Source organism: Mugil cephalus, chromosome 21 (genome assembly GCF_022458985.1).
Source record: "Mugil cephalus isolate CIBA_MC_2020 chromosome 21, CIBA_Mcephalus_1.1, whole genome shotgun sequence".
NCBI classification, from domain to species: domain Eukaryota; kingdom Metazoa; phylum Chordata; class Actinopteri; order Mugiliformes; family Mugilidae; genus Mugil; species Mugil cephalus.
The window spans coordinates 18,214,124-18,238,729 of record NC_061790.1 but is presented as its reverse complement, the minus strand read 5'-3'; the positions used below and the strand labels follow the sequence as shown (position 1 = coordinate 18,238,729).

Sequence of the window (24,606 nt, the reverse complement as noted above, 5' to 3'; positions counted from 1 at the left end):
AGTCTTCATCATTTTTGCTAGTGATACTAGCTGGGGACTTCATACCAGATGGGCTTATTTGTGTTATCAACCTCCACCTGCTGGCAATCAATCACTCGAGAACCCGAGAGCTTTGCCAGTCATGTCTAGAAAATGACACACTACTTAACATCCTGTTTGGTAACTGGTGAAAAGAAATGCACATTGATACCCCTGGTGTAATGCTGCAAAAACCCGGGGCATGAATGTCCTCTCTCACCGCAGGCTCCAAACCAACTGACACTAACTAATTGACTTGCAGCATGGCTTAATAAAACTAAGAGCAGGAAGAGCCATCTAGTCCACTCATTACATAGGCCTAATCCTTTATAGTTAATTAACTTATTTTCCTCTGTGTCAAACAAGGAGAAATTTATAATGCTGTCAGTGGTAGCATCCCCCGTCACTTCCTGCTCGTTTAAAGGGAACAGTTTAAAGCTGATGTTGGCATAGAAACATGCGGATGAGCCACATCCAGTGCTCACTGGCACTGAAATATTTACGTGGTGGCGGGGAACATTAAGTGGATTCATAACACATTTGCTCGAAGCAGTCCAGCGCCTGCATTTTACAAATAAATGAATTGTGTGTGTGTGTGTGTGTGTGTGTGTGTGTGTGTTTGTGGGCGAGTGTTCCAGCGTGGGAGGTTGTGCACTATGGCTTTGCATATGCCTTTAAACGTTGTGTATTCATGTCTATATTTTAGACTGGTGAAAAAACCCACAGATTTGACTCACATGAATGGGCCTGCTGCAGATAGATTTGGATGCTGCTTGTTGATGCGAGGCAGAGAGGACATTGTACTGTAAAGCTAAATCTTATATGAAGAGAAAAGGGAAAGCCTGTCTGTGTTAAAGAACTCAAAAGCAAGATGTTTAAATTTGAATTCAGTTTTTTAATCTGGTTTGTCACACTCAAACTTTTAAGCAGTCATGCCACTACCGTTGAAATAAAAAATCCTCTCCTGAGCCTTGGGATGGAGGCATAGAATCAATATTCTATATGTGCTGTTATACTGAATATCATTCTGTTTTATTGACACTCTCTGGTAAATTGTGATTCCAACTTGATCACATACTCCTTTTCCTTTGAGAACTGACGTCTCAGTACCATAGCTGAGGTTGAGGTTGGTGTAGGGTTATGGGGGTGATAACTGGCTGACCTTAGGCAAATGGGTCCCTCCGTATGAGCTGGGTCCTGCCCAAGGTTTCTTCCTGTTAAAAAGGATTTGTTTTCTTGCCAGGGTCGCCTTCAGGCTTGCTCTGGAGGTTACAGACTGGATTTTGTAAAGCATCTTGAGACAATTTGTATTGTTATTGATGCTATATAAATAAAATTGAGTTGAATTGAAATTATGAAGCCTCTCTACTTTGGCTTGTATCTTTCCTCACAAAGAAATATCAAGATATAAATCGTAGATTGATGATAAATGTAATTGTAATATGTTACCGGAGGCTGGTTGTGTGGGAGCCTGCAGTGTTTAAAACAATGTGGCAGTGAATGAATGAAAATTACTCATACTCTATACATACTCTATACATAAGGTATGTGCTAATGACAGCTAAGTGACTTACACAGATTTGATATGTCAACACCACAGTCTTTGGTTTTGATATTTGGTGTACAGTATGACACTGTATTCCTTACTTACAATCCACTATACATGTTGGGAAACAAACATCTTGTAGTTTGAGTACTACAGACTTGAATAGGTTGCCTTGATGCTTTTGCTAATCTAGGCTTCCAAAAATGTACACATAAGGCAAAACTTGTATTCATCAATCTGGCTGTGAGACACTTTCATTGCTGCCATTGCATTATCGTTGTTGGATAAGAAACTAGGACTACATACTACATATACTGATTTCATACACCAGCTAACAACACCAGAGTAACCTACAGTCTATCCAGATTTTTCAAATCAATATATGTTAACATGCCCACACACAAAAATGGGATACTTTAAAAACCTAATCAAATACACCCTTACTTTGCACTCATAATTAAGCCAGAAGACTTTCATGGCCTCCTAGGCTTGGAAAGGTTTCAACTTTGTGTTCGTTTCTATTGTCTAGGCAGAAAATGAATGGGATTTTCCAAAGTTTGGATGTCTGAAATAATTAGTCCTGTAATTTAATGTTACTTTAAAGGCCAAATAACATCCAAGCATTGTTAGTTTGTATAAGGCTCTGTTCTGAATGTATAATTGGATTATACTTCAGTTTTCCATCACAGTATGTACTGCAGCCAGGGTTAATGTATATGCTCAGATGCTGCAAATTCTTTTAAAGTAGTGAGATAAAACACAATACCTACAAGTCCTTTCAGCTCTAGGAATGTCTGTATCTTGCAAACAAAACGGTTATCCAGACTGCTTTAATTCACACACACTAACACATCTCTTTCTTGTCTTTTAGGTCATGGAACCAAAGGGGTGTTTGAGCTCCTGGCAGGCTGGAGGAGGACAAGAGAAAACCTGCCCTTCAAAGAGCGCGTAGCAGACGCTTTCGCTGATGTGATGGTATGCTACACGATGACCAGCTCCCTCTACATCATCACCTTTGGCATGGGAGCCAGTCCTTTTACTAACATTGAATCGGTGAAAATCTTCTGCCAGAGCATGTGTGTGGCCATCCTGGTCAACTACTTCTACGTTTTCTCTTTCTACGGCTCCTGCCTCGTGTTTGCTGGACAGCTGGAACAAAACCGCTACCACAGTGTTTTCTGTTGTAAGATCCCCTCAGTGGAGTACCTGGACCGCCAGCCCACATGGTTTAAAACCATGATGAGTGACGGCCATGACCTGTCCACACATCACGACAGTGTCCCATACCAGAATCACTTCATCCAGCACTTCCTACGAGAGCACTACACAGAGTGGATTACCAATACCTATGTCAAACCCTTTGTGGTCATCCTTTATCTCATCTACGCCTCTTTCTCCTTCATGGGATGTTTACAAATCAGTGATGGATCAAATATCGTGAACCTGCTTGCTAGTAACTCTCCGAGTGTTTCATATGCTCTGACCCAGCAGAAATACTTCAGTAACTACAGTCCTGTGATTGGGTTTTATATTTACGAGCCCCTTGAGTACTGGAACTCCACGGTGCAGGAGCACCTGAAGACTCTGAGTCATGGATTCAACAAGATCTCCTGGATGGACAACTTTTTTCACTACCTAAGGGTAGTGAATGTCAGTGCATCAACTAAGAGTGACTTCATTAACATACTTAAGGGTTCCTTCTTACGCAGTCCAGAGTACCAGCACTTCACCGAGGACATAATATTCTCCAAGAACCGTGAGACTGATGAATATGACATTATTGCCTCAAGGATGTACTTGGTAGCGCGAACCACAGAGAAGAAGCGAGAGGAGGTGGTGGAGCTTTTGGAAAAGCTCCGTCCGTTGATGCTGATCAACAGCATCAAATTCATTGCCTTCAATCCCACATTTGTGTTCATGGACCGTTACAGCTCCTCCGTCATCTCGCCCATTCTGACCTCAGGCTTCAGCGTACTCACCATCCTCATCCTCACTTTCTTCCTGGTCATCAACCCCTTAGGGAACTTCTGGCTCATCCTCACGGTTACATCCGTGGAGTTGGGCGTCCTTGGTTTGATGACCCTCTGGAACGTCGGCATGGACAGCATTTCAATCCTGTGCCTTATTTATACACTCAACTTTGCCATGGATCACTGTGCACCACACCTGTACACTTTTGTGCTGGCCACCGAGCACACTAGGACGCAGTGCATCAAGTTGGCACTGGAGGAGCACGGGGCGGCCATCCTGCAGAACACATCATGCTTTGTGATCGGGATCATGCCCCTGGTGTTTGTGCCTTCCAATCTGACCTACACACTGTTTAAGTGCTCCCTCCTCACCGCGGGCTGCACCGTGCTGCACTGCTTTGTCATCCTGCCCGTCTTCCTGACCTTCTTCCCGCCATCCAAAAAGAGACACAAGAAAAAGAAACGGGCCAAGCGGAAAGAGCGGGAGAGGGAACGGGAGCGGGAAAGGGAGCGGGAAAGAGAGAGGGAGGAGATAGAGTGCATTGAAGTCAGGGAGAATCCTGATCATGTGACAAATGTTTGAGCGGTTTGTGATTTTAGCTGTAATGTCCGTTAGTTATTGGTGGATTAGAGGTATTGTCCTACACTGAGGCACCTCTTGAGGTGAAGGGGAGTCTGAGATGTCCCCTGAGGAGTGGGCACTTGTCACTCCCAACCAATAGCAGCTATGCTGGCCAGAGACGAATGCAGCCCCACTGGTCGGTCATTCAGTCCTTCAGTCTGGACAGTGTATCTCGTTTGCACATGCTTCAACATGCTCAAAGTTCTAAAGCTCTTTCCCATCAATCTGGTAAAAAGACACAAGTCAGTTACCAGAATGTATGCTTGCTAAATCTGTAAGTAACACGCGGTATGTTAGTTCACTTCAATATTAGCAATTCTGTGTTCATCTCCCACAGCCCTAATCTCTGAAGAAGTGATTGAGGTGCATAGCAGTCTGTTAAGCCAAGGACACCCAAACAAGTTGGTGGAGATGGTAAGAGTGAGAGAGTGTACAAATTAAAACTGTGCAAAAGACAACTGTGCACGCACCTTACTACTAATACCTTGATAACAGCAAAAACAAACCAAACCAAATGGTGCGGAAAGAGAGAAACTGTGGCATAAAAGCACACCGCATGCTTTTCTGTAACATTGGAAACAGTTGAACAGCTGAACTGGGCAGATGGCATACACTGTGTCCATTATGAAGAATTATCTTGCACATTGCATCGTGTGAATAGAACTGTCAAGGTTTGTACAAACAGGAGGCAAATATTTCTGCTTTATTTTAGTGGCCGTCCAAGGTCTTAGGCAATGGCAGACAGTGGGCTGCTGCAAATGAAGAACTGGTGATAAGTGACTGTCATGCAGTGGCATTTGAAGGCAGTAAGCCTCGTTCTTGAAGTATGACTTAAGCAAATCCTACACTGCTTTTGCTTCAGAGCAGTAAAACCAAAAGTGAAGAGTGTTTCTAAGGCTTGAAATGTTGAACTTTATTTGAGATTGATAACAGCGTAAAGTTTTGGTGAGTGTGTGAATGTCTCTCTGTGATCCACTTACAAAAGCTTACCCTCAGTGAAATGGGAAGGGTTGAATGTGACTCAGTAATAGCAGTGGTGCCAAATCATGTCTCAGTAAATTGAAGTTCATAGGAATCAACCATAGAAATCATGAATTATTCAAAGGGATTTAAAAGGTTGCTCTTTAATGTTCAGGTTGCTGAAACAGACTATGATGCAGGCTTTCGATTAAATAGGCACTTATTGTAAAATACACTGTCCCAGAATAGTATGAAAATATGATTTGACGTTAAACCCCGTTGTATTACATTTTAAACAATGCATTATCATTGTTGGACTGCTTGATATTGTCACGCTGATGGCAAAGTGTGAAGCCAAAACGTAATGATCACATTGACAAGAGTTGTAGCCTCTTTCAGCTTGTTGTTTTGGTCACACTATCTGTAAAGTACCAAACTGTAGTGCAGACAGACTAAGTTGACAACTAGCTATGTAGCATTGTGGATCATTTATCAGTTAAAAGAGCTTGAAATTTCCTCCTGGAGTCAGTGGGAAGCAAAAACACCAACTGAGGGATATTGTTGCTCTGTACAACAACTACAAAATCCACCTTGATCCTGTTTCAGTGAGTAACAAAAAATATTTTGGAGTAACACTGATGGATTTGGTAGATCTTAGAATAACTGAAAGAAAATATACTTAAGACCATGCAAGAAATATGCGATTTGTAAGTGCTACCTTCAATTATGCTCACAAGTCTTAAAATGTGGACACTGAACTAAAGTTGTTTTACTTATTCAGACAGAACAATTAAAGACACCAATGAGAGATTCTATTACAGGCTACAGAAGAATGTAGAAAAAGCAACTTGCCAGAAGGTGACTGTCTATTGTAATATTGCAGAAGCAATTACTGCCACCTACTGGTCTGGAGTTTAACCCATGTAGTAGCAAATAACCTTCTGTCAAAAAATGGAGACAACCTCTACAAATACCCTTTTTCAATATTCAGTCTTAGAAGTCCAAAATCTTCTCTTGTCTCCCCAGAATAGTATTACCTATGTCTGCAAAGGCCCGATAAGAATCTTTGCTGCAGTCCCAAAACAAGCGCACTCAAGGTCAGCCGCCTCATCAGATACCAATCTCATACTGACCTCTGGCAGGCGGGTCTTAGCCGATGGCATGAGGTAGAGACGCCCCATATGTGTGCAGATGTGGCTGATTACTGGCCAGTCAATGCAGATCATTGAAGCTTCTCACAGAGCTGTCACTGACGAGATACCATCTTGTTTCTTTGTACTGCCACCCAAGAACGTGAAAAGCTCTCACACAGAGCAGCTAATCGTGCAGCAGGAGTGTTAGGTTAGGATGTTCATATGGAACCCAGATGTCAGTGTGGAATATGTGTTGATGTTTGATAAAGGAGTGCATATATCCTTGTGATTAATCACTATTAAACCCACTTCTCTTGTACATCGCTATCTGCGAACAAAGATAAAAAAAGGGGGAAATTAATCTTTTACTTGTCATACTTCAGCATTCACACTTCATGCATTCAAAGTGTTCAGTTCTCTTTGACTTACATCAACCTCCCATACTGACAAATGTGGAATTATTGGCAAGCTATTTCCTGCAGCAACTCTGAACATGAACGTCACATTATGTAAAAGCCATGTCATGTATGTATAGCGAGAAGGCATGAAATGTTTGAAACATGGGAAAGAAATGCAAATCTTAAATAATTTACTTCCCAAAATGGGCTGTGTTTGCATGGCACTGTATTGTATGTATGCATGTATTTAATTTTTCTGTATGAAGTCAGTGTATTTTATTTTTTATTTTGCTACGCTGTAGTGACTTATGTTTGTTGTTTTGATGCATATTCTGTAACATCATGTGCTGCAAAAAAAAAAAAACAATGAGTCAAGTCTGCTCCAAAACAAAAGCCAGAGGATATTTCACTTGTAAAATAACTGTAAATTAAGTCTTTTATATATTTTTTAAGAAAAAGTATAATATAGAAAGATTTTTAATGACAGAGTTTTCTTTTAAAAAAAAAAAAGAATAAAAAGGGAAAAAAAAGTTGAACACAGTAGGCCAGTAATAAACAGTGGAATGTTACCAGTATACTAGACCTTATTCCTTGCACACTCCAGTGTCAATGTTTGTTGATAATTCACATTTTTATATGGGAAACTGTGGCCACCACTTTATTCTTTGTCCATGTGTCTTGACTCCTTTATAATCTCTATTTGGCCTTCACATTTAAGGAAATGCTCCTTCACTCAACATCCCTATTTTTAAAAAATCAGAACTGTGTTTTAAAGATTTATAAAAAAAATCTTTTGACAAAAATGTAGATCAGAATTTTCGGAATATGAACTGACTTAAGTCACAATATACATCTATTACAGTTTGCTATATTGCAGGTCCAGCTTAGCAGCAAAGGTATCAATGTTTATCTCCTCCTAAACCTCATTTGTATAAATCCTCTTACTCTATGGAACATGCCATCCTGTTTCCTTGTCTCATTGACCACTTTTCAGCTTTTTTATTATTAGAATAATTCCCAACACCAAATCCCATTTTAGAAATGAATAGAAAACCATCACCAATGGATTATTGGAAAGCATGCAATATCTGATATTTAAAACATTACTTGCTAGCTCGGTGGTTATTTTACATTTTTCTTATTGTCAACAAATTTATTGAAAAATCCAGAATTACAATGTGGTAGTCTATATTCATACTTGTACTAGCTTTTCTGTGGCACTCAAACTCCACACTCGCTGTTGCCCATTTAGCATAACAGGATTCAATGGGGAAATAGTTCATTGTTCATAGTTCATTCCCCATTAATAATTGCATTGGTGTTAGTTTCATCAGCTCAGAACAAACTACAATGCGTGTGAGCGATCTTGAAGATTAACACATTTCTGTGTGTAATGGTATGGCTCACTTTTAAACAGCTGTGCAACTCACAGAATAAAATGTATTCGGCTTTGGATACAGTGCAAGCAACACTTTTCATGGGATTTGTTGACAGTAATACACAGAGCTTGGCTAGTCTCGTTCTTTAAAAAATAAACTCACACAAAATGCTCTTGTAATTGAAGCCCAGTCTGCTCCAAAAGCTGTACATAAAACCCTGCAAAACAAAGTTAATTTAGGTAGTTTAAGTCACATTTTTTCAGGTGCTGTATCCATTTTATATCCTTGTGCTATAGGGTGTGTGCTATATAGCACAATACATGATAAACGGTAAAAAGAAAATAACATAAACAGCTAAACTGGGTGGTATTTTAATGGCTTAGGCAGGTTAATGAGTGTACTGTAAGTCTAATGAAATCCTCTGGCCATGCACTCCAGCACATATTCAGTTTGTACAACCAGGGACAGCACAATACTTCCACAATACAGGGCAATAAAATTATGCAAACACCACTTTGCTTGTTGAATGATCTACATGGCGCATCTGTTTCTACCACCACCTCAGAGGACAAATTACTGTTTTAATAGAACACGTCTATCTCCTATGTCAAGCCACAAAAATAAGCTGCTGTTACTCCCCCTTCATAAAACTCATTGCTTGATGTGTTTTAGTACAGTATATTGGGTTTCAACACTGTGCAGATTGTCGAATAGTAGGGTGGTTATTTTAGTAACCTTAGTTCCATGCCAACTTAGAATGTTGGTGAATCAGGTGAATGCTTAACGCACTGTCCATCTATCTATCTATCTATCTATCTATCTATCTATCTATCTATCTATCTATCTATCTATCTATCTATCTATCTATCTATCTATCTATCTATGATCTGTTTGCTGCATTTCCATCAAAAAGCAGTTTTGAATTATGTTCCTACCCATGCCTATAGAACTGTTGGTGAGGTGGTGAGGGTGTTGTAGGATCTACCATTGCGTACATTTTACCTTGTACGTGTACACTAGGTTAACTATATTACAAATATGTATACTAAGGATTCTGGTAGGTTTTTGCCAAAGTCTGAGCCTTATATACCGTGTCCTAAAAGGGGTATGCTACTCAATTTAAGAAGGTGCAAATCTCAAATGGTTAATATGGACAGTTTGGTCAGTCTATTGGCATGGTCAGTGTTCCATCAAATTCCATGTATTTCAGAGGGATAACGTCAGAGGGATAACGTAAGTTTGATCACTGGATAATGTGTCCTTGCTTGAAAACATTCTTTCAGCTAAAGCTACATATTCTTGCTTGAAAACATTCTTTCAAGCAAGAATATGTAGCTTTAGCTGTTTAACACTTAACACAGCTGTTTAATGCTACAATATAAAGAAACAGCAAAGGTAGAGTAGCCTTAACGTCAGTGAAATAAGTTACTCCAGAACTCCAGTTTAGTTTAAACCAGCTTAGCACTGCTAATTGTTAGTAAACCTTCCCCAATTTTTCATCATTGTAATATATAGACACCATTTGTGAACAAAGATATTCTCACATCTTTGGAAGTGACTTCTTGAATCGGGTGGTACTTCTCTTTAAAGAGTTATAAGCGCCTGTTACCTTTGTAAGTCTGTGCTCTTCGTATAGGCCATGGCATTGCCTTACATATTCAGTGAAGATGTTGATTTATTGGAGTATTTTTCTTAGTTTGTGACTGAGCTATCCTGCACCTTCAGAACCAGGTGCGGGAAGGTTACACTGTGACGAGATGCTAATGCTGTCAAACGTTTTAGACCATTTGTGTGTCATGTGACCGGAAGTTGTGTATTGAGTGTGACATTGGAATTTAGGCTTTTCAAGTGCTGTTCATTCTTAATATGCCTTTCTCACTCAGCATACAACAATCGCCCTCGATCACATGAAGTTGTACCTCTGCGAAACTGAGAGACATGTAGTTAGTGCCCAGAACAGAAGGACGAATGGATTGTTATTCTCTTCTTACAACCTCAAGACATTGTGTCATCTTACTCAAATGGTAGCCCTACCATATGTACCCCGCTCCATGATTTTGTATTGTATACATAAGTGCACACATCTTGCCGAGGCATGAAGACCGGGAAATCACAATCTCAGTGTTTGGGTCGCTTGTTTTTTTTCAGGCGTTGCTAGAGCTAATCCACGCTTCTTATCAAGCAGTGGGAAGATTTTACCTCATTTGACAGCTTAAGAAATCGACTGAAGAAAGGAGTTGAAAGCAAGATTGAGAAAAGTGTTTGAGGGAGGAAGAGATTGAGAAAAACGGATGAAGGAAAAACAGGAGGTAAGCCCTCATTTGAATTTGAGAAGATTGGAGCAGCAAGGAGTTTACTGGCACAGGGAGATGTCACATGAATCAAAAGCTGACTGCAGCAATGCAAGAAATCTTAGCGCCTTATTAAGTGCAGTTTATGCCTGTGTGGGACTAGATGCTGTAACCCACGCATGTAGCCAACACCTGTGCGAGCCATTCATACGTGTGCGCAGTCTCACTTGCTCTGTAAAGAATGCCACCAAGATGCCAGTAAGTGTAGTGTCTTTTTTGCCCGTCGTATAAATGTTTGTATCTCCGAACCTCCCCAGTTAACCTCACCTCGATGTGTTCCATCTTTATTAATCTAAAACAGTCAGTTTGAAAAAGATGGAGAAGCACCCGGAAATATTAAAGTGGAAACATGCTACTACCATGCAAACCAGTCACAACTCTTGCTGTCTGCGTCACCACTGCGATGTTACTGCTGAGGTGAACATTAGTGTTACGGTCCACGTACGGTCTTGGTTGTCAGCGTAGCTACACCGCCAAATTGACGCACAAGGATAAACTGTCGAAAGATGTTCTCTGTGGTGACAAATGCAGATTTGCAGAAAACGCAGGAAAACTCTTTTCAACTTTACTTTCCCTGGGAAGAAAATAGTATTCCTGAACAATTCACTTAATTGTCTCAAATCTTAGAACCTTTTCAAAAGGGTTCTTCATTATACTTCTATGAAATGATCAGATTTACATCAGACAATGTAGTGTAGCAGAAGGTATTAGCTATTAGATACCTGGTAAACAGTAGCATTGCAGCATTCTCGTGTTAGCAATTAGCTAAAGCACCACTGTAGCATCTCATGCAACTGCTGTTATACTGTCCGCTGATCCTGTATTAAAAACCTCCCATCCTGCAGTCCAATAGGCTTTCTTATAAGTTTATTTAATGCATAATTTTTACTCATTTATTGTGATTGATTTTTCCATCTTATCTGTCTTATTTTGTTAAAAATAAGTAAATAAATAGTTTTAAAAAACAATGTTTTGATACAACCGTGCAAAGGCAGATTAATGTATTACACTGAGTTCACTGACCTTGACCTGTAAAACAGCTGGAGTACCCTTTTAAGGTTCATTAAATGACACGTCAAAATTGATTTTTTTTTTCTCTTTTTTTTTCTGAGGAGGATGTCAGGCTTCTGTCTCCAGGGAGGAGTCTGATCTTTTATTTCCAGCTTTCCTCATTATGTTTTTTTTTTTTTTTTTTTTTTCTGAAAGTCTTCACATTTGCAGTCCCTGGAGTTTTTACTGTACACAGCAACATCACACAGTAGCTCTTTTCTAATCTTCTCCAAATGTTTCACTTCCTGAGCTGACGGAGACTGGCAGCAGGAGTGGCTGCTGTCGTGTTGTGCTCTGTTGCAGCCCTATTGCGCCAAGCTGCTTTGGCCGGGGATATTTTTGGCTCCCACCTTGTCTTAATCCTGTCGTGATTCTCCGATGGATTATTCATGCTTCCTCTGCCTCCTTCCCCTTCTCCCCCTCTCACCCCACCTCCTCTTGTTCTCACCTTCCCTCTCTCTCTCTCTCTCTCTCTCTCTCATCCTTTTACACTTTCCCATCCTCCCCTCCTTAGCGCCTTCCTTTAACACCAGTCTTTCCTTTCAAGCCGTTTCTGTGTCATCGTTAAAATGTCGTTGAGTGCGCTGCCAAACAATCACTTCGATTATTTATTGATCCGTTTGGTTGTCTATTTGCTATTCTCTGCACACAATATATAAACTAATGTACCTGTATATCTACAGTATATAACTGCTAACACGTTAACACCACTAGCCGTCTGTAAAATGTATCCTTCCACCCACTCTTTGACATCACTTTTCTTCACAGCCCATTGAAGTGGTCTGAATTCTCCACTGAGGGCTGCTGTAACTCTTTCATAGAATTCTTTTTTTTTCTCCTATGTTTCTCTCTACACCTAAAAAGAGACGCGGAAAACCTTTACAAATGGATAGAGCTCAAATGTGTAAGAACAGAGAGTAGGTAGAAACCCCTGTCACGGTGATTCGGTGTCCCCTGTGAAATATCATCAGTTTACAGTTTGGTTGTGACTGTCATTGTTTACGGTGGTTAACGAATGATGGAATGATTGGAAATTGGTGTCGGTGTTACCTTGACCTAAAAGAGAAAAAAAAATGGGGAAACTAGCGGCTTTCGGGTTATTCTGCATCTAATTTGCGATGCGAAAGCGCACCAGAAGCGAGTCGACCTGGGTCTGATTTTCGATGTGAAAAGGGTATTAGTGTCTCAGTTTATCTATAACAGCATGCCCAAACACTGCAGCTGTCCTAGCATGCATGTAAACCCCGTTCGATTTCAGGTTCACTGATACAGTTGGATTTGAATTTTTTGCTTGCTTCGCTGAAATAGGACACAATAAAAAAATAAGAATTAAGACAAAAAGATGCGGTTTCACAAAGAAGCTTTTCAAAAAATGAGCTGCAGTGACTAGCCGGTTGCCTTGTGCATCTGTATTTTGTTGATAAATTAGAAGAATCTGTAACTCCTACCGTCTTTTACGTTTTTTTTTATTAATCAAACCTTATGCTTGAGGACATATTTTAATTTCTCGAAACACCCAAAACAGTTTGCAGACCGAACCACCGATTTGTACGTGAAATACAATATAGCTAGCTTAAATTATCATGAAAATAGCACTTGCAACCTAGCAGAACAGAGAGAGGACAAAAACATATGTGCATTAAATGATCACATCTGATAACGTAAAATTTTATCCTGAAACTTTAAATGTAGACGGGAAGTTCAAATTTAGAAGAATGTAAAACAGACATCATTGGCACCAGTACGCTGGCATGCATTACAACCATCTACACATTATCCAGTGAGGATTAAAAGTATAGCAGCTTGTATATGTATATATATATATACATATATATATATATATATTTTTTTTTTTTTTTTTTTTCGTGTGTGACTTGAACTCTGCTTTCCTCTCAGATGTCATGCGAAATAACACAGGCGTTCCCAGCAGCAACAAACAAATAAGTTAGTCTTCCATAAATGCAGACATCTATTGACACATGATCAGCAGACGAAACCTCTTGTTAATTCTAACTTAGGATCTCAGCTGTTACAGTAAAATAAAATGAAATAAAATACAGAAACACGTTTCAGCGTGTCAGACTGAAATCACCTGGGTCAGAAGATTATCCCGAATCCTTTGTCCAAAGCTTTTCATGGTGATGGATCGAGCTCACTCAGCACATTGCAGCCAAATCAGAAATGCTCTGGACACGCCCATGGAAGGATTTTGGGTAGAGTTTGAGTCCAGGCTTGCATCCTGTATTCATTTCTCTTGTAGCTGAGCAGCTGAACACTACCGATCAGACCAGCCAAAACTAGACCCGCAGTGAGACAACAATGTATGGGAATGTCTCAGTTTCAATTTATTAGAAGACGTATGCTTTTGAATGCTATGAATATTTTAAATGTAAACTCCTTTTTTACTGCCTGCTATGTTGAAGCTATAAATAGTATGCATATGATCAAACTTTTTTACTTGACAGAACAAAAAAAAAGGATTTTCATTAAAAAAGCTTTTGTCTATGAAACACGCGAGTGACTTTTGTCTTTTTTTCCTTTTTTTTCTGTTTTCCATTTAATGTTAAATTCAAGGTAAAAATAAAATGTTACAGAGTAGTTTTTTTTGTTTGTTTGTTTGTTTGTTTTACTTTATGAAACAAAAGCAGCCGTCCGTCATAACTTTGGATTACTTTTATGTCAGACATTATCGTTTGACCGCACATCATTTAGTGCTGTATTTATTTTTGTCAGTGTTGCTCTTAAAACTGCAGTGGGCAACATTTTATGGTTTAAGTTAAGCCCTTTGAAATTCAATATAACACATGCAAGTATCTTCATCTGTAGCGTGGCATTAGAACACCTGGATGGATCAAAATCTTTTAGTTTTATGGACAAATGTCTCTGAATTTACCAAGGAACTATTAGATTCTCCATGCAGCCCCATGTTTTTACAAAGGACAGCAATAAGCACAAATTAAATAAACTTGTTATGAAACTTTAACCTCTTAAAACCTAGGGTGCTGGGAGGTTAAACTTGCTTAAAATTCAATTAGTCAGCCCAGATAGGAATAATCTTATCTACTTATGAAAGAGTAAGCCTGCAGAGAATAGATTCCCACTAATTGTAACATTGTGCTTGTTACTATACCTGATTAATTTGCGATAAACTAAAGGAGAGTTCTATATCCTCACCTAAAATTTCTTATATATTAAGAAAAAAACCACCTCGTACAAATAATATGTTTAGAGATGCTACTAAACTCATTCAGCAAGCACTGACTAGAACTGTGCTAAGAGTTTAGAGAAATAGCACGAAGCTCTATAAAACGTTAAAGTTAAAATAGTGCTCCTTTTGGCCATTTGGATAACCAGCATGGCAAACTGAGCTTTTAACTGTGCACAATTAGACCTTTGACCAATCGATTTCGCATGCATATCATCACCTTCTACTATTGTGCATGCTGTAGAATTCATGAAAATATGGATATTTCCTCCATATACATGTTGTGCACATAAGTATCTTCCCAATAAAACGAGCCACCAAGGCATGTTGCACTGCGTTGTGACGTTCTTAGTGAGAAGTACATGACCTCAATGTATTTGCTATCTGGAGTACAACTATACACCCACTAGACAAAGGACTATGTGTGAAATTTAGCAACAGGACTCAAAATCAAAGCCATCAGGCTGTTCATTGTTTATGGATAAATTTTATGGATGAAAAAAGACCACAAAAGGTAATTAAAAACAATATTAATTGCATTAGTTGTCAATTTTTTTGGAACTCTGTGATGCTTTGCGCCGTATATTTGTGGAAAGCCTAGCTACTACAGCTACTACATTTAAATTTAGATAGTTGTTTTTATATAGCTTTAAAGTCTGATGGATGAGAGACATTAGCAAAAAATAAAACAACAACAATAACAACAAAAAAAATAAAAACGCACCCATTGTATGACCTATTTACTGGCAGTTAGTATATTTCTGCTGATTCATCACATGGAAGGGGTCAGAGTAGAGCTGCACCCCAACCCTGAAACTTCCACAGAAAACAGGGTTTTTAGTCTTGGTAGGTAAATGGACTCTAGCTCTTTTTCAGTAACCACACAGAAAGGTGCTTTAGGGGAAAAAAAGAAGCAGTTTAACTGAAAAATGTTCCCAAGCAACCTGAAAAGACCCGTCCTCAGGTTAAAACATTACACATTTGTGGAAGCAGCTTATTACATCCACGGTTATCTGGTTATCTAAATCGTATTGTTAAGCAACATCTATTGATTGTGAAATTACAAAAATTGCAACAAAAAAACACAGCAGTCAAGTGACAGCGCCCTCAAGTGGTTGCAGTAGTGGAACAATGCTGTAAATCGAGCGCCATCTTGCGACTCTGGAGCCAGAGTCTGCGCAGTACAGTCCAGGAGTGGAGCCATATTAATGAAACCGGCGACACTTCCTCCAGACTCACTTGCGTTTTTGTTTAATTAATACTGTGTTCTGTTCCACCAAGGAAGGAAATGTTGGATTATATGTATACCGTCAAATACTTAACTAAATGAAACTTGTCCAAAGAAATGACACTTGAACTTGCATCAACACTGCATTAACTACCTAGAAGGACAGAAACCAATATTACATATTTTAGTGTTTTAGTTTGTGCCAAGTCATACTGCAGCCAGGCGATAGGGGGAGCTCTACTTCCTTTGGTTTCACTTTTCAAAGGTCTGCCACCCATACTGTTTATGTGAAAGACAGCTCTTCATTTTTTGTTTTAAATATTTCCCCAATGTTCCATAAACTTAACTGTGTGCTTAACACACAATTAAGACACAATAATGAAGAACTAGTTTTCTTCCGAACTGTGGGCCTTAAACTAAAATCTGAATTGTTTTTGTTCCTAAACCTAAACAAATGTTTATTTATCCATGTAATTATGATATATCATTAGGACATACCAGAGGGCAATCACAAACCATCAGTATAGTTTCTCCTCTGATGGTAATCATCAAAACTTGCCTCATTTACTGCTTGACCGATGCCGCCTCTTACAAACAAGCCTTGTAAAGCTGACACTGAAGTCAGCATTAAGGCACACAAGAGCTGACTCAATCCCAACCATGCAGCACACTTTATTACATTTATTTATTTCACTGTAGTCTACAAGAGGCGGACATGGGTGCCAGTATCCATTACCTAATTAATCACAGAATCACAAAGAAATAGAGTCATCTAAAGAGAGGCACAGCCAAACAGAAGGAGCATCGACAGCCACTCGACTTCCCTATTCAACAAATTACAGCCATAAACTTGTCCTTTAGGAAATTAATGAAGTGCTTCAATGGTGCTGTTCTTTGACAAACAGAGGAAACCGCTGCGTTACTAGGAGGCATCCATGTATGAAAGCGTGAAATGATTAAAGTGGGAAATTGGACGGTTCTGGAACAGGTCATGTGTATACTCAGCAAAGCTTCCTAACATTAATCAAAGTTAAATGGATGCACACTATCAGTCTGGGTAAGACTAATATGATAAAAATATACACCCATCAGGCATAACATTACGACCACCTTCTTAATATTGTGTAGGTCTCCCTTGTGCCTCCAAAACAGTTGTAACTCATCAGAGAATGGACATGGGTCTTCTGAGGGTGTCCTGTGGTGTCTGGATGTTGTTGTCAGGTGCCTTTGAGGGGAGGGGCCTCTGTAAATCATCCCACAGATACTTGATCAGTTTTGGATCGAGTGACTTTACAGGCCAGGTCCACACCTTGTGCTGTTCCTCATATTTTTATTGTGAGTGTCATTGCTATGGGGTGGGGGTCGGGTTTAGGTAGGCACATTAATTAGCCTTGTCTAAAAGGAAAATAGAATTTCTGTTCAATTCAAAGTTGTCTCTTGATCTTGTGTCTAGTGCTTAGCTTACCAAGCAAATTAAGAGGTAAAAAAATAAATAAAATACACACAACACTGTGAAACCACCGTCTAAGGGAACATCTTCCAGGAGAACCATGTGTGAAGAGGAGAAACTGATTTTCGAGAATCTATGACAAGCAGCTCTGGAGCTCTCCTGGAGGCTTGTGACGGCTACCGTTGTACCATTTGCATTTGTGTTTGGCCATTTTCAACCTGAACTCAGGCTGATAAAGGACCAATTCCCCCCCAGCTCATCAATGATAATTACACAAGCCAATCAGGTAATGAAAATAGTCCTTCTGGGGCAGAGAGAGAGAGAGAGAGAGAGAGGTGGAAAAGCAGGAACTGCAGCAGCAGCAAGTGGACGAGAAGAAGAGAGACACGGCGGCTGAAAATCCCCAATCTTTTTTTTTTTTTTTTTTTGCCCAAACTCCATCCTCACTCTCTCCTACTGCCTGCATCTCTCCAGAAATGAAATATTCATGGAAGCCCTGGATTTTATCTGCTGCTTATCTTCTTGCCAGCCTCCATGTACTCCTGCTGCAGTCGCTGCTACAACAGCTGAGAGAGAGAGAGATGGAGAGAGAGAGAGAGAGAGAGAGAGAGGCATTGCTGCCACCAACCCCTACCTGCAAGATCACCCTGTTTATTTCAAGAGCTCCTGCATATATTCAAGGGCAATATCCAGCCCCCCTGTCTTCTGCCACCCACACAGAGATGAGGGGAAGAGCCAAATGGTGGATTAAAAACACGTGTGGTGGGGTGAGAGTGTGATTTTGAGGCTGGTTATGACAAGAACAGAGAATAAGCAATGGATGGGTAGAGGTGGGAAGATGCTGCACGCTACGAGGAGCAGCGTCATGGCCCTGGTATCTGCTGAAGACACAGCAGCTCAGGATTTTTTTTCGCCCCACAGAGGGTAAATATGGAAATAGTTTCTATCTGGAGGGAGAGGAAGCTCTGGTTCCATTTTCAAAGCATGTTAAATGAATTCAGAGGTTTGCTACCATTTATGCTCAGAATGCTGAGGGTGCACTCTTTAAGACTGAGCTGCTCTGGAACTTCAGGGGAAGAACAATTCCTCCCCCTAGTGGATCGACGGCACACAACCGCTGTTTCATTTAATTCAGTCAAGTTAGTGCTGCATATGACATTTATGTTATATAACACACATGACAAGACTCCTATAACCTGAAGCTGAGCAAAAACGTAAAGTTTTTTTTACCCACCTTTTAAATGAAATAATTAATTTTAAATATCATTAGTTTTATTCCTGTTTCAGTCACACACAAAAGTTGTGTGTGGGAAAAACATACTGACAGTAATGCTTTCAAAAATATAAGTGATAAAATGAAAAGTGAGAGAACAAAAGAAAAATCTAAGTCACACTTGCACAAAGTCAGGGATTTTGTAGGATTGTAGACGCAGTGGCCGGTCAAGGAAACACGTCAAGCTTATTTCTCTTTGAAATCAGAAGGTGTCCAGCAGTGTCATCAGCTCAGAACTGTCAGAAACCAGTGGGTTTCACAGTCTGGCCAGAAGCCTGGCCAAGCAACTCAATTATGCACAAAAACATGGGGACTGGGTGCAGAAAAATTGAGGCCGGTGCTCTGGACTGAGGAGTCAAAATTTGAAATATTTGGCTGCAGCAGAAGGCAGTTTGTTTACCAAAAGGGCTGGAGAGAGGAACAATAATGAGTGTCTGCAGAAAACAGTGAAGCATAGAGGAGGTTCCTTGAAAGTTTGGAGCTGCAAATGGAGTTACACATTTGGTCAGGATTAATGGTGTCCTCAATGCTTAGAAACACAGGCAGATACTTGTCCATCATGCAATACCATCAGAGAGGCATATCATGAAGAGTCAGAAAGATTTGAGGAAGCGATCTGTGGTTAGTTCTCCAAGATGTTTGGAACAACCTACCAGCTGAGTTCCTTCAAAAACTGCTGAAGTGGTCATTTACTGCATTTTGTAAATGGATGAAAATAAACTATTAACAATTCAATTTTTGAAAGCATTCTCAGTTTACAGAATTATATTTTTGCACAGTACTATATAAACGTGTGTGTGTGTGTGTGTTCATTTAAATTTCAGATTTGTATTCTATTTGATTCAGTAACAGCTATACTCTTCATTAGCCTGCAGTGCACAATGACAGAGTTGAACATTTTCAAGTCTGCATTGAACCAGAATAATCAAATCAAATCAAATCATACTTTATTCATATAGTACCTTTCATGCAATAACAGAAAGTGCAACACAAAGTGCTTCACAAATACAAACATAAAACATTACAAGAAACAAATCAAGAACCCCCCCCACCCCCCACCCCCACCCAACCCCATAACCTCTGTTACCTCAGTCCTTGAAAAGTGTTCGAATCTATAATGAAAACTCATGTCCAAGCAGTTGACCACTAGATGACAGTGTACACCATGTCACCACCAAACCGAACTGCTCGTCCAGAGTGTCAGTAACGTCTTGTTTTTGTGTGTGTTTTGAGGAGTTTTGAGGTGTTCAGTGAGACTGAAGTGTCTTTCTTCCCCTGTGCCCCTCAATATCTAACAGTCCACTAGTCATTAATGATGACTGGATCTACAGTACATGCTGCAGCTTCTTGAATGACTTCATACTAAGACAAACCACTAGATCACACCTACCAGGGTTAGAAGCATATGATCATTATATTATAATGAAAGCAAGTCTAGTGTGATGGCTGTGAGCATGCATTCATACTGCTCCAACAGTGCAGGGAAAAGGACTCAGCAGGGGCCTCTGAGGACTTCTAATCAAGGCCTAAGAGGATGTCAGAGAAGCCTGGGGTTGCACCTTCACACATTCTTCTGTCAAAGGAATGAGAAATCGGGGCGTCTAATTAAAATAAACCGCACACTATCGGCTGTGTCAAATACTTTAAAGCGCAAATGTGGGCTTTAATCAGAGGGGTTGGTTAACTTTAATGAAGTGCTCCTCTGCAGTGGAGAGGAGTTTGCTGTACTCAGCAGCTGGTCCAGACTGAGTGGCCTTTGAGGCTCCAAGTACTGATGGACTGTTGTTTCTTTGGATTTTCCCAACAGGGAGCAAGACTCAACAAATGCCAAGAAACTTTCAAGACAATACAATTCTAAACGAATCCTAAAGCTGTTTCTGTGGCTATTCTGTTTCTCAAACTCCCTCCAATGGTTGATCTCTGAGGGGAATAAGAGGGCATGTTTAAAGCAAACAAACTCAAGACTCATCTTTTTAATCAGGCTTTTAAATAATTTCCTTCATCGTAACCCCTCTTAATTCTAGTTCATAAGATTTATTCATGTTACCATCACTCTGTACGGTCTCATTTTATTACCTTAATTCCAATGTTTTAGATTTTAGATTATTAGATTTAGACTATTTTGAATTCAAGTGTGTTCTAAATTACTTTGATGTGAACAAACTGTTGGCGCAGAATAGGAATCAGGAATCTTATTTTCTTTGGTTTTTAAGTCAAACTTCATATTCCATGTGTTCTTTCATATTTCATCCTTACCATAGTTCTATGAGAACATGTGAGTCTACTGCATATGTCAGATTGGTGCTGTAAATTAAAAATCTCCATGTACTTTAATGTAAAATTGAATTTGAAAAGTAACCAGTCTAATAAAAAATACACAATAGAGCAGTGGAAATAGGAGAGTATTGGAGTAAATGTTTTTAAGATATTCCTTTTGATATTCAAAATGCAGCATCTGTGTCTAAACTGCTTCAAATTTAAAGCAATCATTTCCCTTCCCTGCCAAATCCAACCATTTCGGTCAGTGTGACAGATCGACCACTAGGTGCCGCAATGGCACCAGGCAAACCAGAGGCCTGACCAGACTCTGTCAATCCCAAATCCGCCAGTGTCCTTAAGATTTCAGGTGACGCAGTTTTTGGCAAGAGTGAACATTCCTCAGTTTAGAGTCAGAGCGGAGTACTGTAAAAGTTTGCCCTAGTTTCCTTAACCGAATTTACTTTCTTCAGTTTTCCGACAGCGTCTGTCGCTGATGTCATGGGGCTGCTGGCAATGATAGACTTGTGTTTACATAGTCTGCCTCTGATTGCTTTTCATGACAAACCGCCTGTCTCCTGAGCCGTGTATATGGATGTACAGTGGTGGAAAAAAAGACACATTTAAAATTTTATACAATCTCAAATATTATCTTGAATTATTTGTGGAAAAAATCTTTTTTGTATTTCAGAAGGTGTGGCTGCATTAGACAGACACAAACGAATACAAATTATATTTATTTTTTGTTTATTATTCACAAGAAAAACTAGCGAAACTAAATTCTTGACAGTTTCAATATGTCTGTTCTCAACATTGTTGGCATCAAAGTCAACAAATAACAGAATGTGTTCAAAACTGAACAAATAAATAAATAATCCATCACATCATCAAATTAGTATTTAGTAGTCCTGCTATTAGCGCACAGTGGAGCTCTAATCCTGGCTGCCATGTTCCCCATGAGCCTTTCACACTGTTGAGGATAATCTTGTCCCATTCTTCATGAATTACTACTTTTAATTCCTCTAAATTCTTTGGTTTGTGCTTTGAAACAGACCTTTTGATAATTCACCACAGATTTTCAATGGGTCTCATGTCCAGGGATTGAGCTGGCCACTCTAAGACCTGGATACTGTGCTCCTGCAGCCAAGTTCTACTGGCCCTGGATGTGTAGCAAAGGGCATTATCTTGTTGAAACATCCAGTTTTGTGAAGGAACAGTGCACATGCACAAGGGAGCATGTGGGTTTGGAGAATGGCACAATATTTGACAGAGTTCAATGTGCCATCACAGACAGTGAGATGACCAACACCAGCATCACTCATTCATCCAAACCATGACACTGCCTCCACCATGTTTGACAGTAGGTACTGTACATGCTGGAGATCATGCTTCACCTGGTCTTCTGTGTACCCACACATTAGCAGGAGGAAGATAAAGCTGGAAACTGGACTCATCCGACCACAGAATCTTCTTCTAATTCCTTGTCCAGTTCTTGTGTGCTTGGGCCCAACAACGTCGGGCTAACCTCTGTCTCTCATTGATCCGGGGCTTCTTGACAGCCTTGTAGGACCATATTTGTCTCTGAAGAACTTTCAGATGTGCTGGCTTTATATAGACACCGAGCATGGCAACAGAAAAATGCATCTTTTAATAAAACATGGCTTTCATTAGTGGATCACTGGAACCACTGGACCCAGTACTCAAAATTTGAAGACCCAAGAGTGATTCTTAATGCAATGCCCAATCCATTTTTTAAACAATACCAGTTTCAGGCAGATTGATGATTAAGATGATTGAGAGGTTTTTGAGTTACTACTGCCAGCGGCCCTTTGAGGACACTGACATCTGACCTGGAGACTAAGAATTTGGCATGATTGCTACTGAAAGCTGCTCCTCGTGTGCTCAGCTTATCACGCACTCATCCATACACTGTAGCTACATAATGGTAATAACATTACATGCAATTGGTGGCATCTCATTTGGAAAGTGTAGGGAGTAATCTTCCACAATGGTTTTGCAAAGATGTGTATGCAGGTGCATTAGTAAATCTGACAGGAGATAATCTCTCGCTTGGGTTCGGCGTTTCCAATTCATTAGTGAAGGTCATGGCCTTCTGTAGGTCCACACACAAGTGAGAAAACTACGGAGAAATCTTTTATAGACTGCCAGTGGTTATTACAAATTAAGGAGAACAATGCCAAAAGTTATCAGAAGAAAGGATGTGCTTGTGGTTAGCATGTGGTTAGCGAAGCTGGCCTTAGGCAGATGGGTCAGTCCATATGAGATCAAGGTTTTTCTTTGCCACCGTCCCCTTCAGGCTTTCTCTGGAGGTTTCAGGCTGATTTTTGTAAAGTGTCTGGAGACAATTTGTATTGTTATTGGCACAATATAAAAATTGAATTGAAATTAATTAATTGAACCAGGATCTAGAGGCAAATGTCTGGACAACATCTGAATTTGATAAGCCCACTTCATGTCAGGTAATTGAAATGTTGATACCAGCATCTCTTGATAGTATTATATAGTATTATAGTGTAATGTTAATAATAAAATTCATATTAATTCATATTATTGACTTATATTTAATAGCCTGTGTTTGAGAGGTTTGAAGAATAGAGTTTGTTTCTGAAGTTATCCCACTTTCTACAAAGTTGACTCCAGATCACAACTGATTTAGCTTTCTACAACTAACTTACAAAAACCTTGTCGTTTAGATTCACCTCTCACAACCCTTGCATGTTACCACTTTAAGTAAGTCTTCATCACACTGACTTGTTATTTCTGTCTCATCTATGTTTGTGTCTTGCATTTGGGTCCATGCTTTGTTTAAAATGTGACAAAGTGTGACTTTGTTTTCGAAGCAGAGAGAGAAGAAAAAAAAGTCAAAGACACACTTGATTTCCTGGTAGTCCTCAAACATTTTTCTTGGTAATATCCTCACAACTTTACATGGTTATTTGTGTGTGTGTGTATGTGTGTGTGTGTGTGTGTGTGTGTGTGTGTGTGTGTGTGTGTGTGTGTGTGTGTGTGTGAAGCTCTGACTAACTATACCAGAGGATACTGTGTGTGTAATATATATATATATTACACACACAGTATCCTCTGGTATCATATATATTTATATATATATACAGTGGGCTGCAGCCTCAGGTGGGCCATGGGTTAAGTGCATGCTCAGGGCACCAGGTAAGGTAATAGTATAAATATATAATGTAAAAAATATACATTAGTGGCAACAGCAATGACCACAGTCCAGTTGGGAGACATTATAGCCTGAGGGACAAACAACCTCCTCAACCTGAACCAGTTTGTTCAAGGTCCTAATCTCTGGATTATAACTTTTATAGTATTTTACTGAATGAACTGATTATTACTTTTCTCCCACCCTCACCTGGACCTAAATCATCTGCCAGTCATCTTTATATATATATATATAATTTTTTGATTTTTGATTTTTTTCAAGATCAAAGTTACAGTTACATAGTGACGTGACACAACTAAATCAAAGAAAAAGGTAGAGGTATTTTAAATAAAAATTAAAATAGTAATAAACTAATAAATAAAATACATTGTGCAATAGTCAAATATACAGAGACAGACAAAGGAGTAGCATCACTACTCACAGACCATGCCAAACCAAGCTGGAACACAGGAAAGTTAGTATCCATATTAAAAGTGGTTGCCATAAAGTTTTACTTCTTTTCTGCATTGGCTAAGTTATTTGTCCAAGGGGCACACAGCTATTGATTTCACAAAGCCTCGTTTTG

The 24,606-nt window shown here is 39.6% G+C and overlaps 1 protein-coding gene across 1 annotated transcript in view; it reads left to right on the top strand.

Moving 5' to 3' along the window:
* The window catches only part of ptchd4 (patched domain containing 4), a 40,632-nt gene extending 27,731 nt beyond the window's left edge, over nt 1-12,901 (top strand). The window contains exon 3 of the mRNA XM_047574495.1: nt 2,436-12,901. Within this exon, the coding sequence (XP_047430451.1) occupies nt 2,436-4,117 (1,682 nt within the window). The 3' untranslated portion in view covers nt 4,118-12,901. The remainder of the gene's footprint in view (nt 1-2,435) is intronic.
* Nucleotides 12,902-24,606: the final 11,705 nt, after the last annotated feature.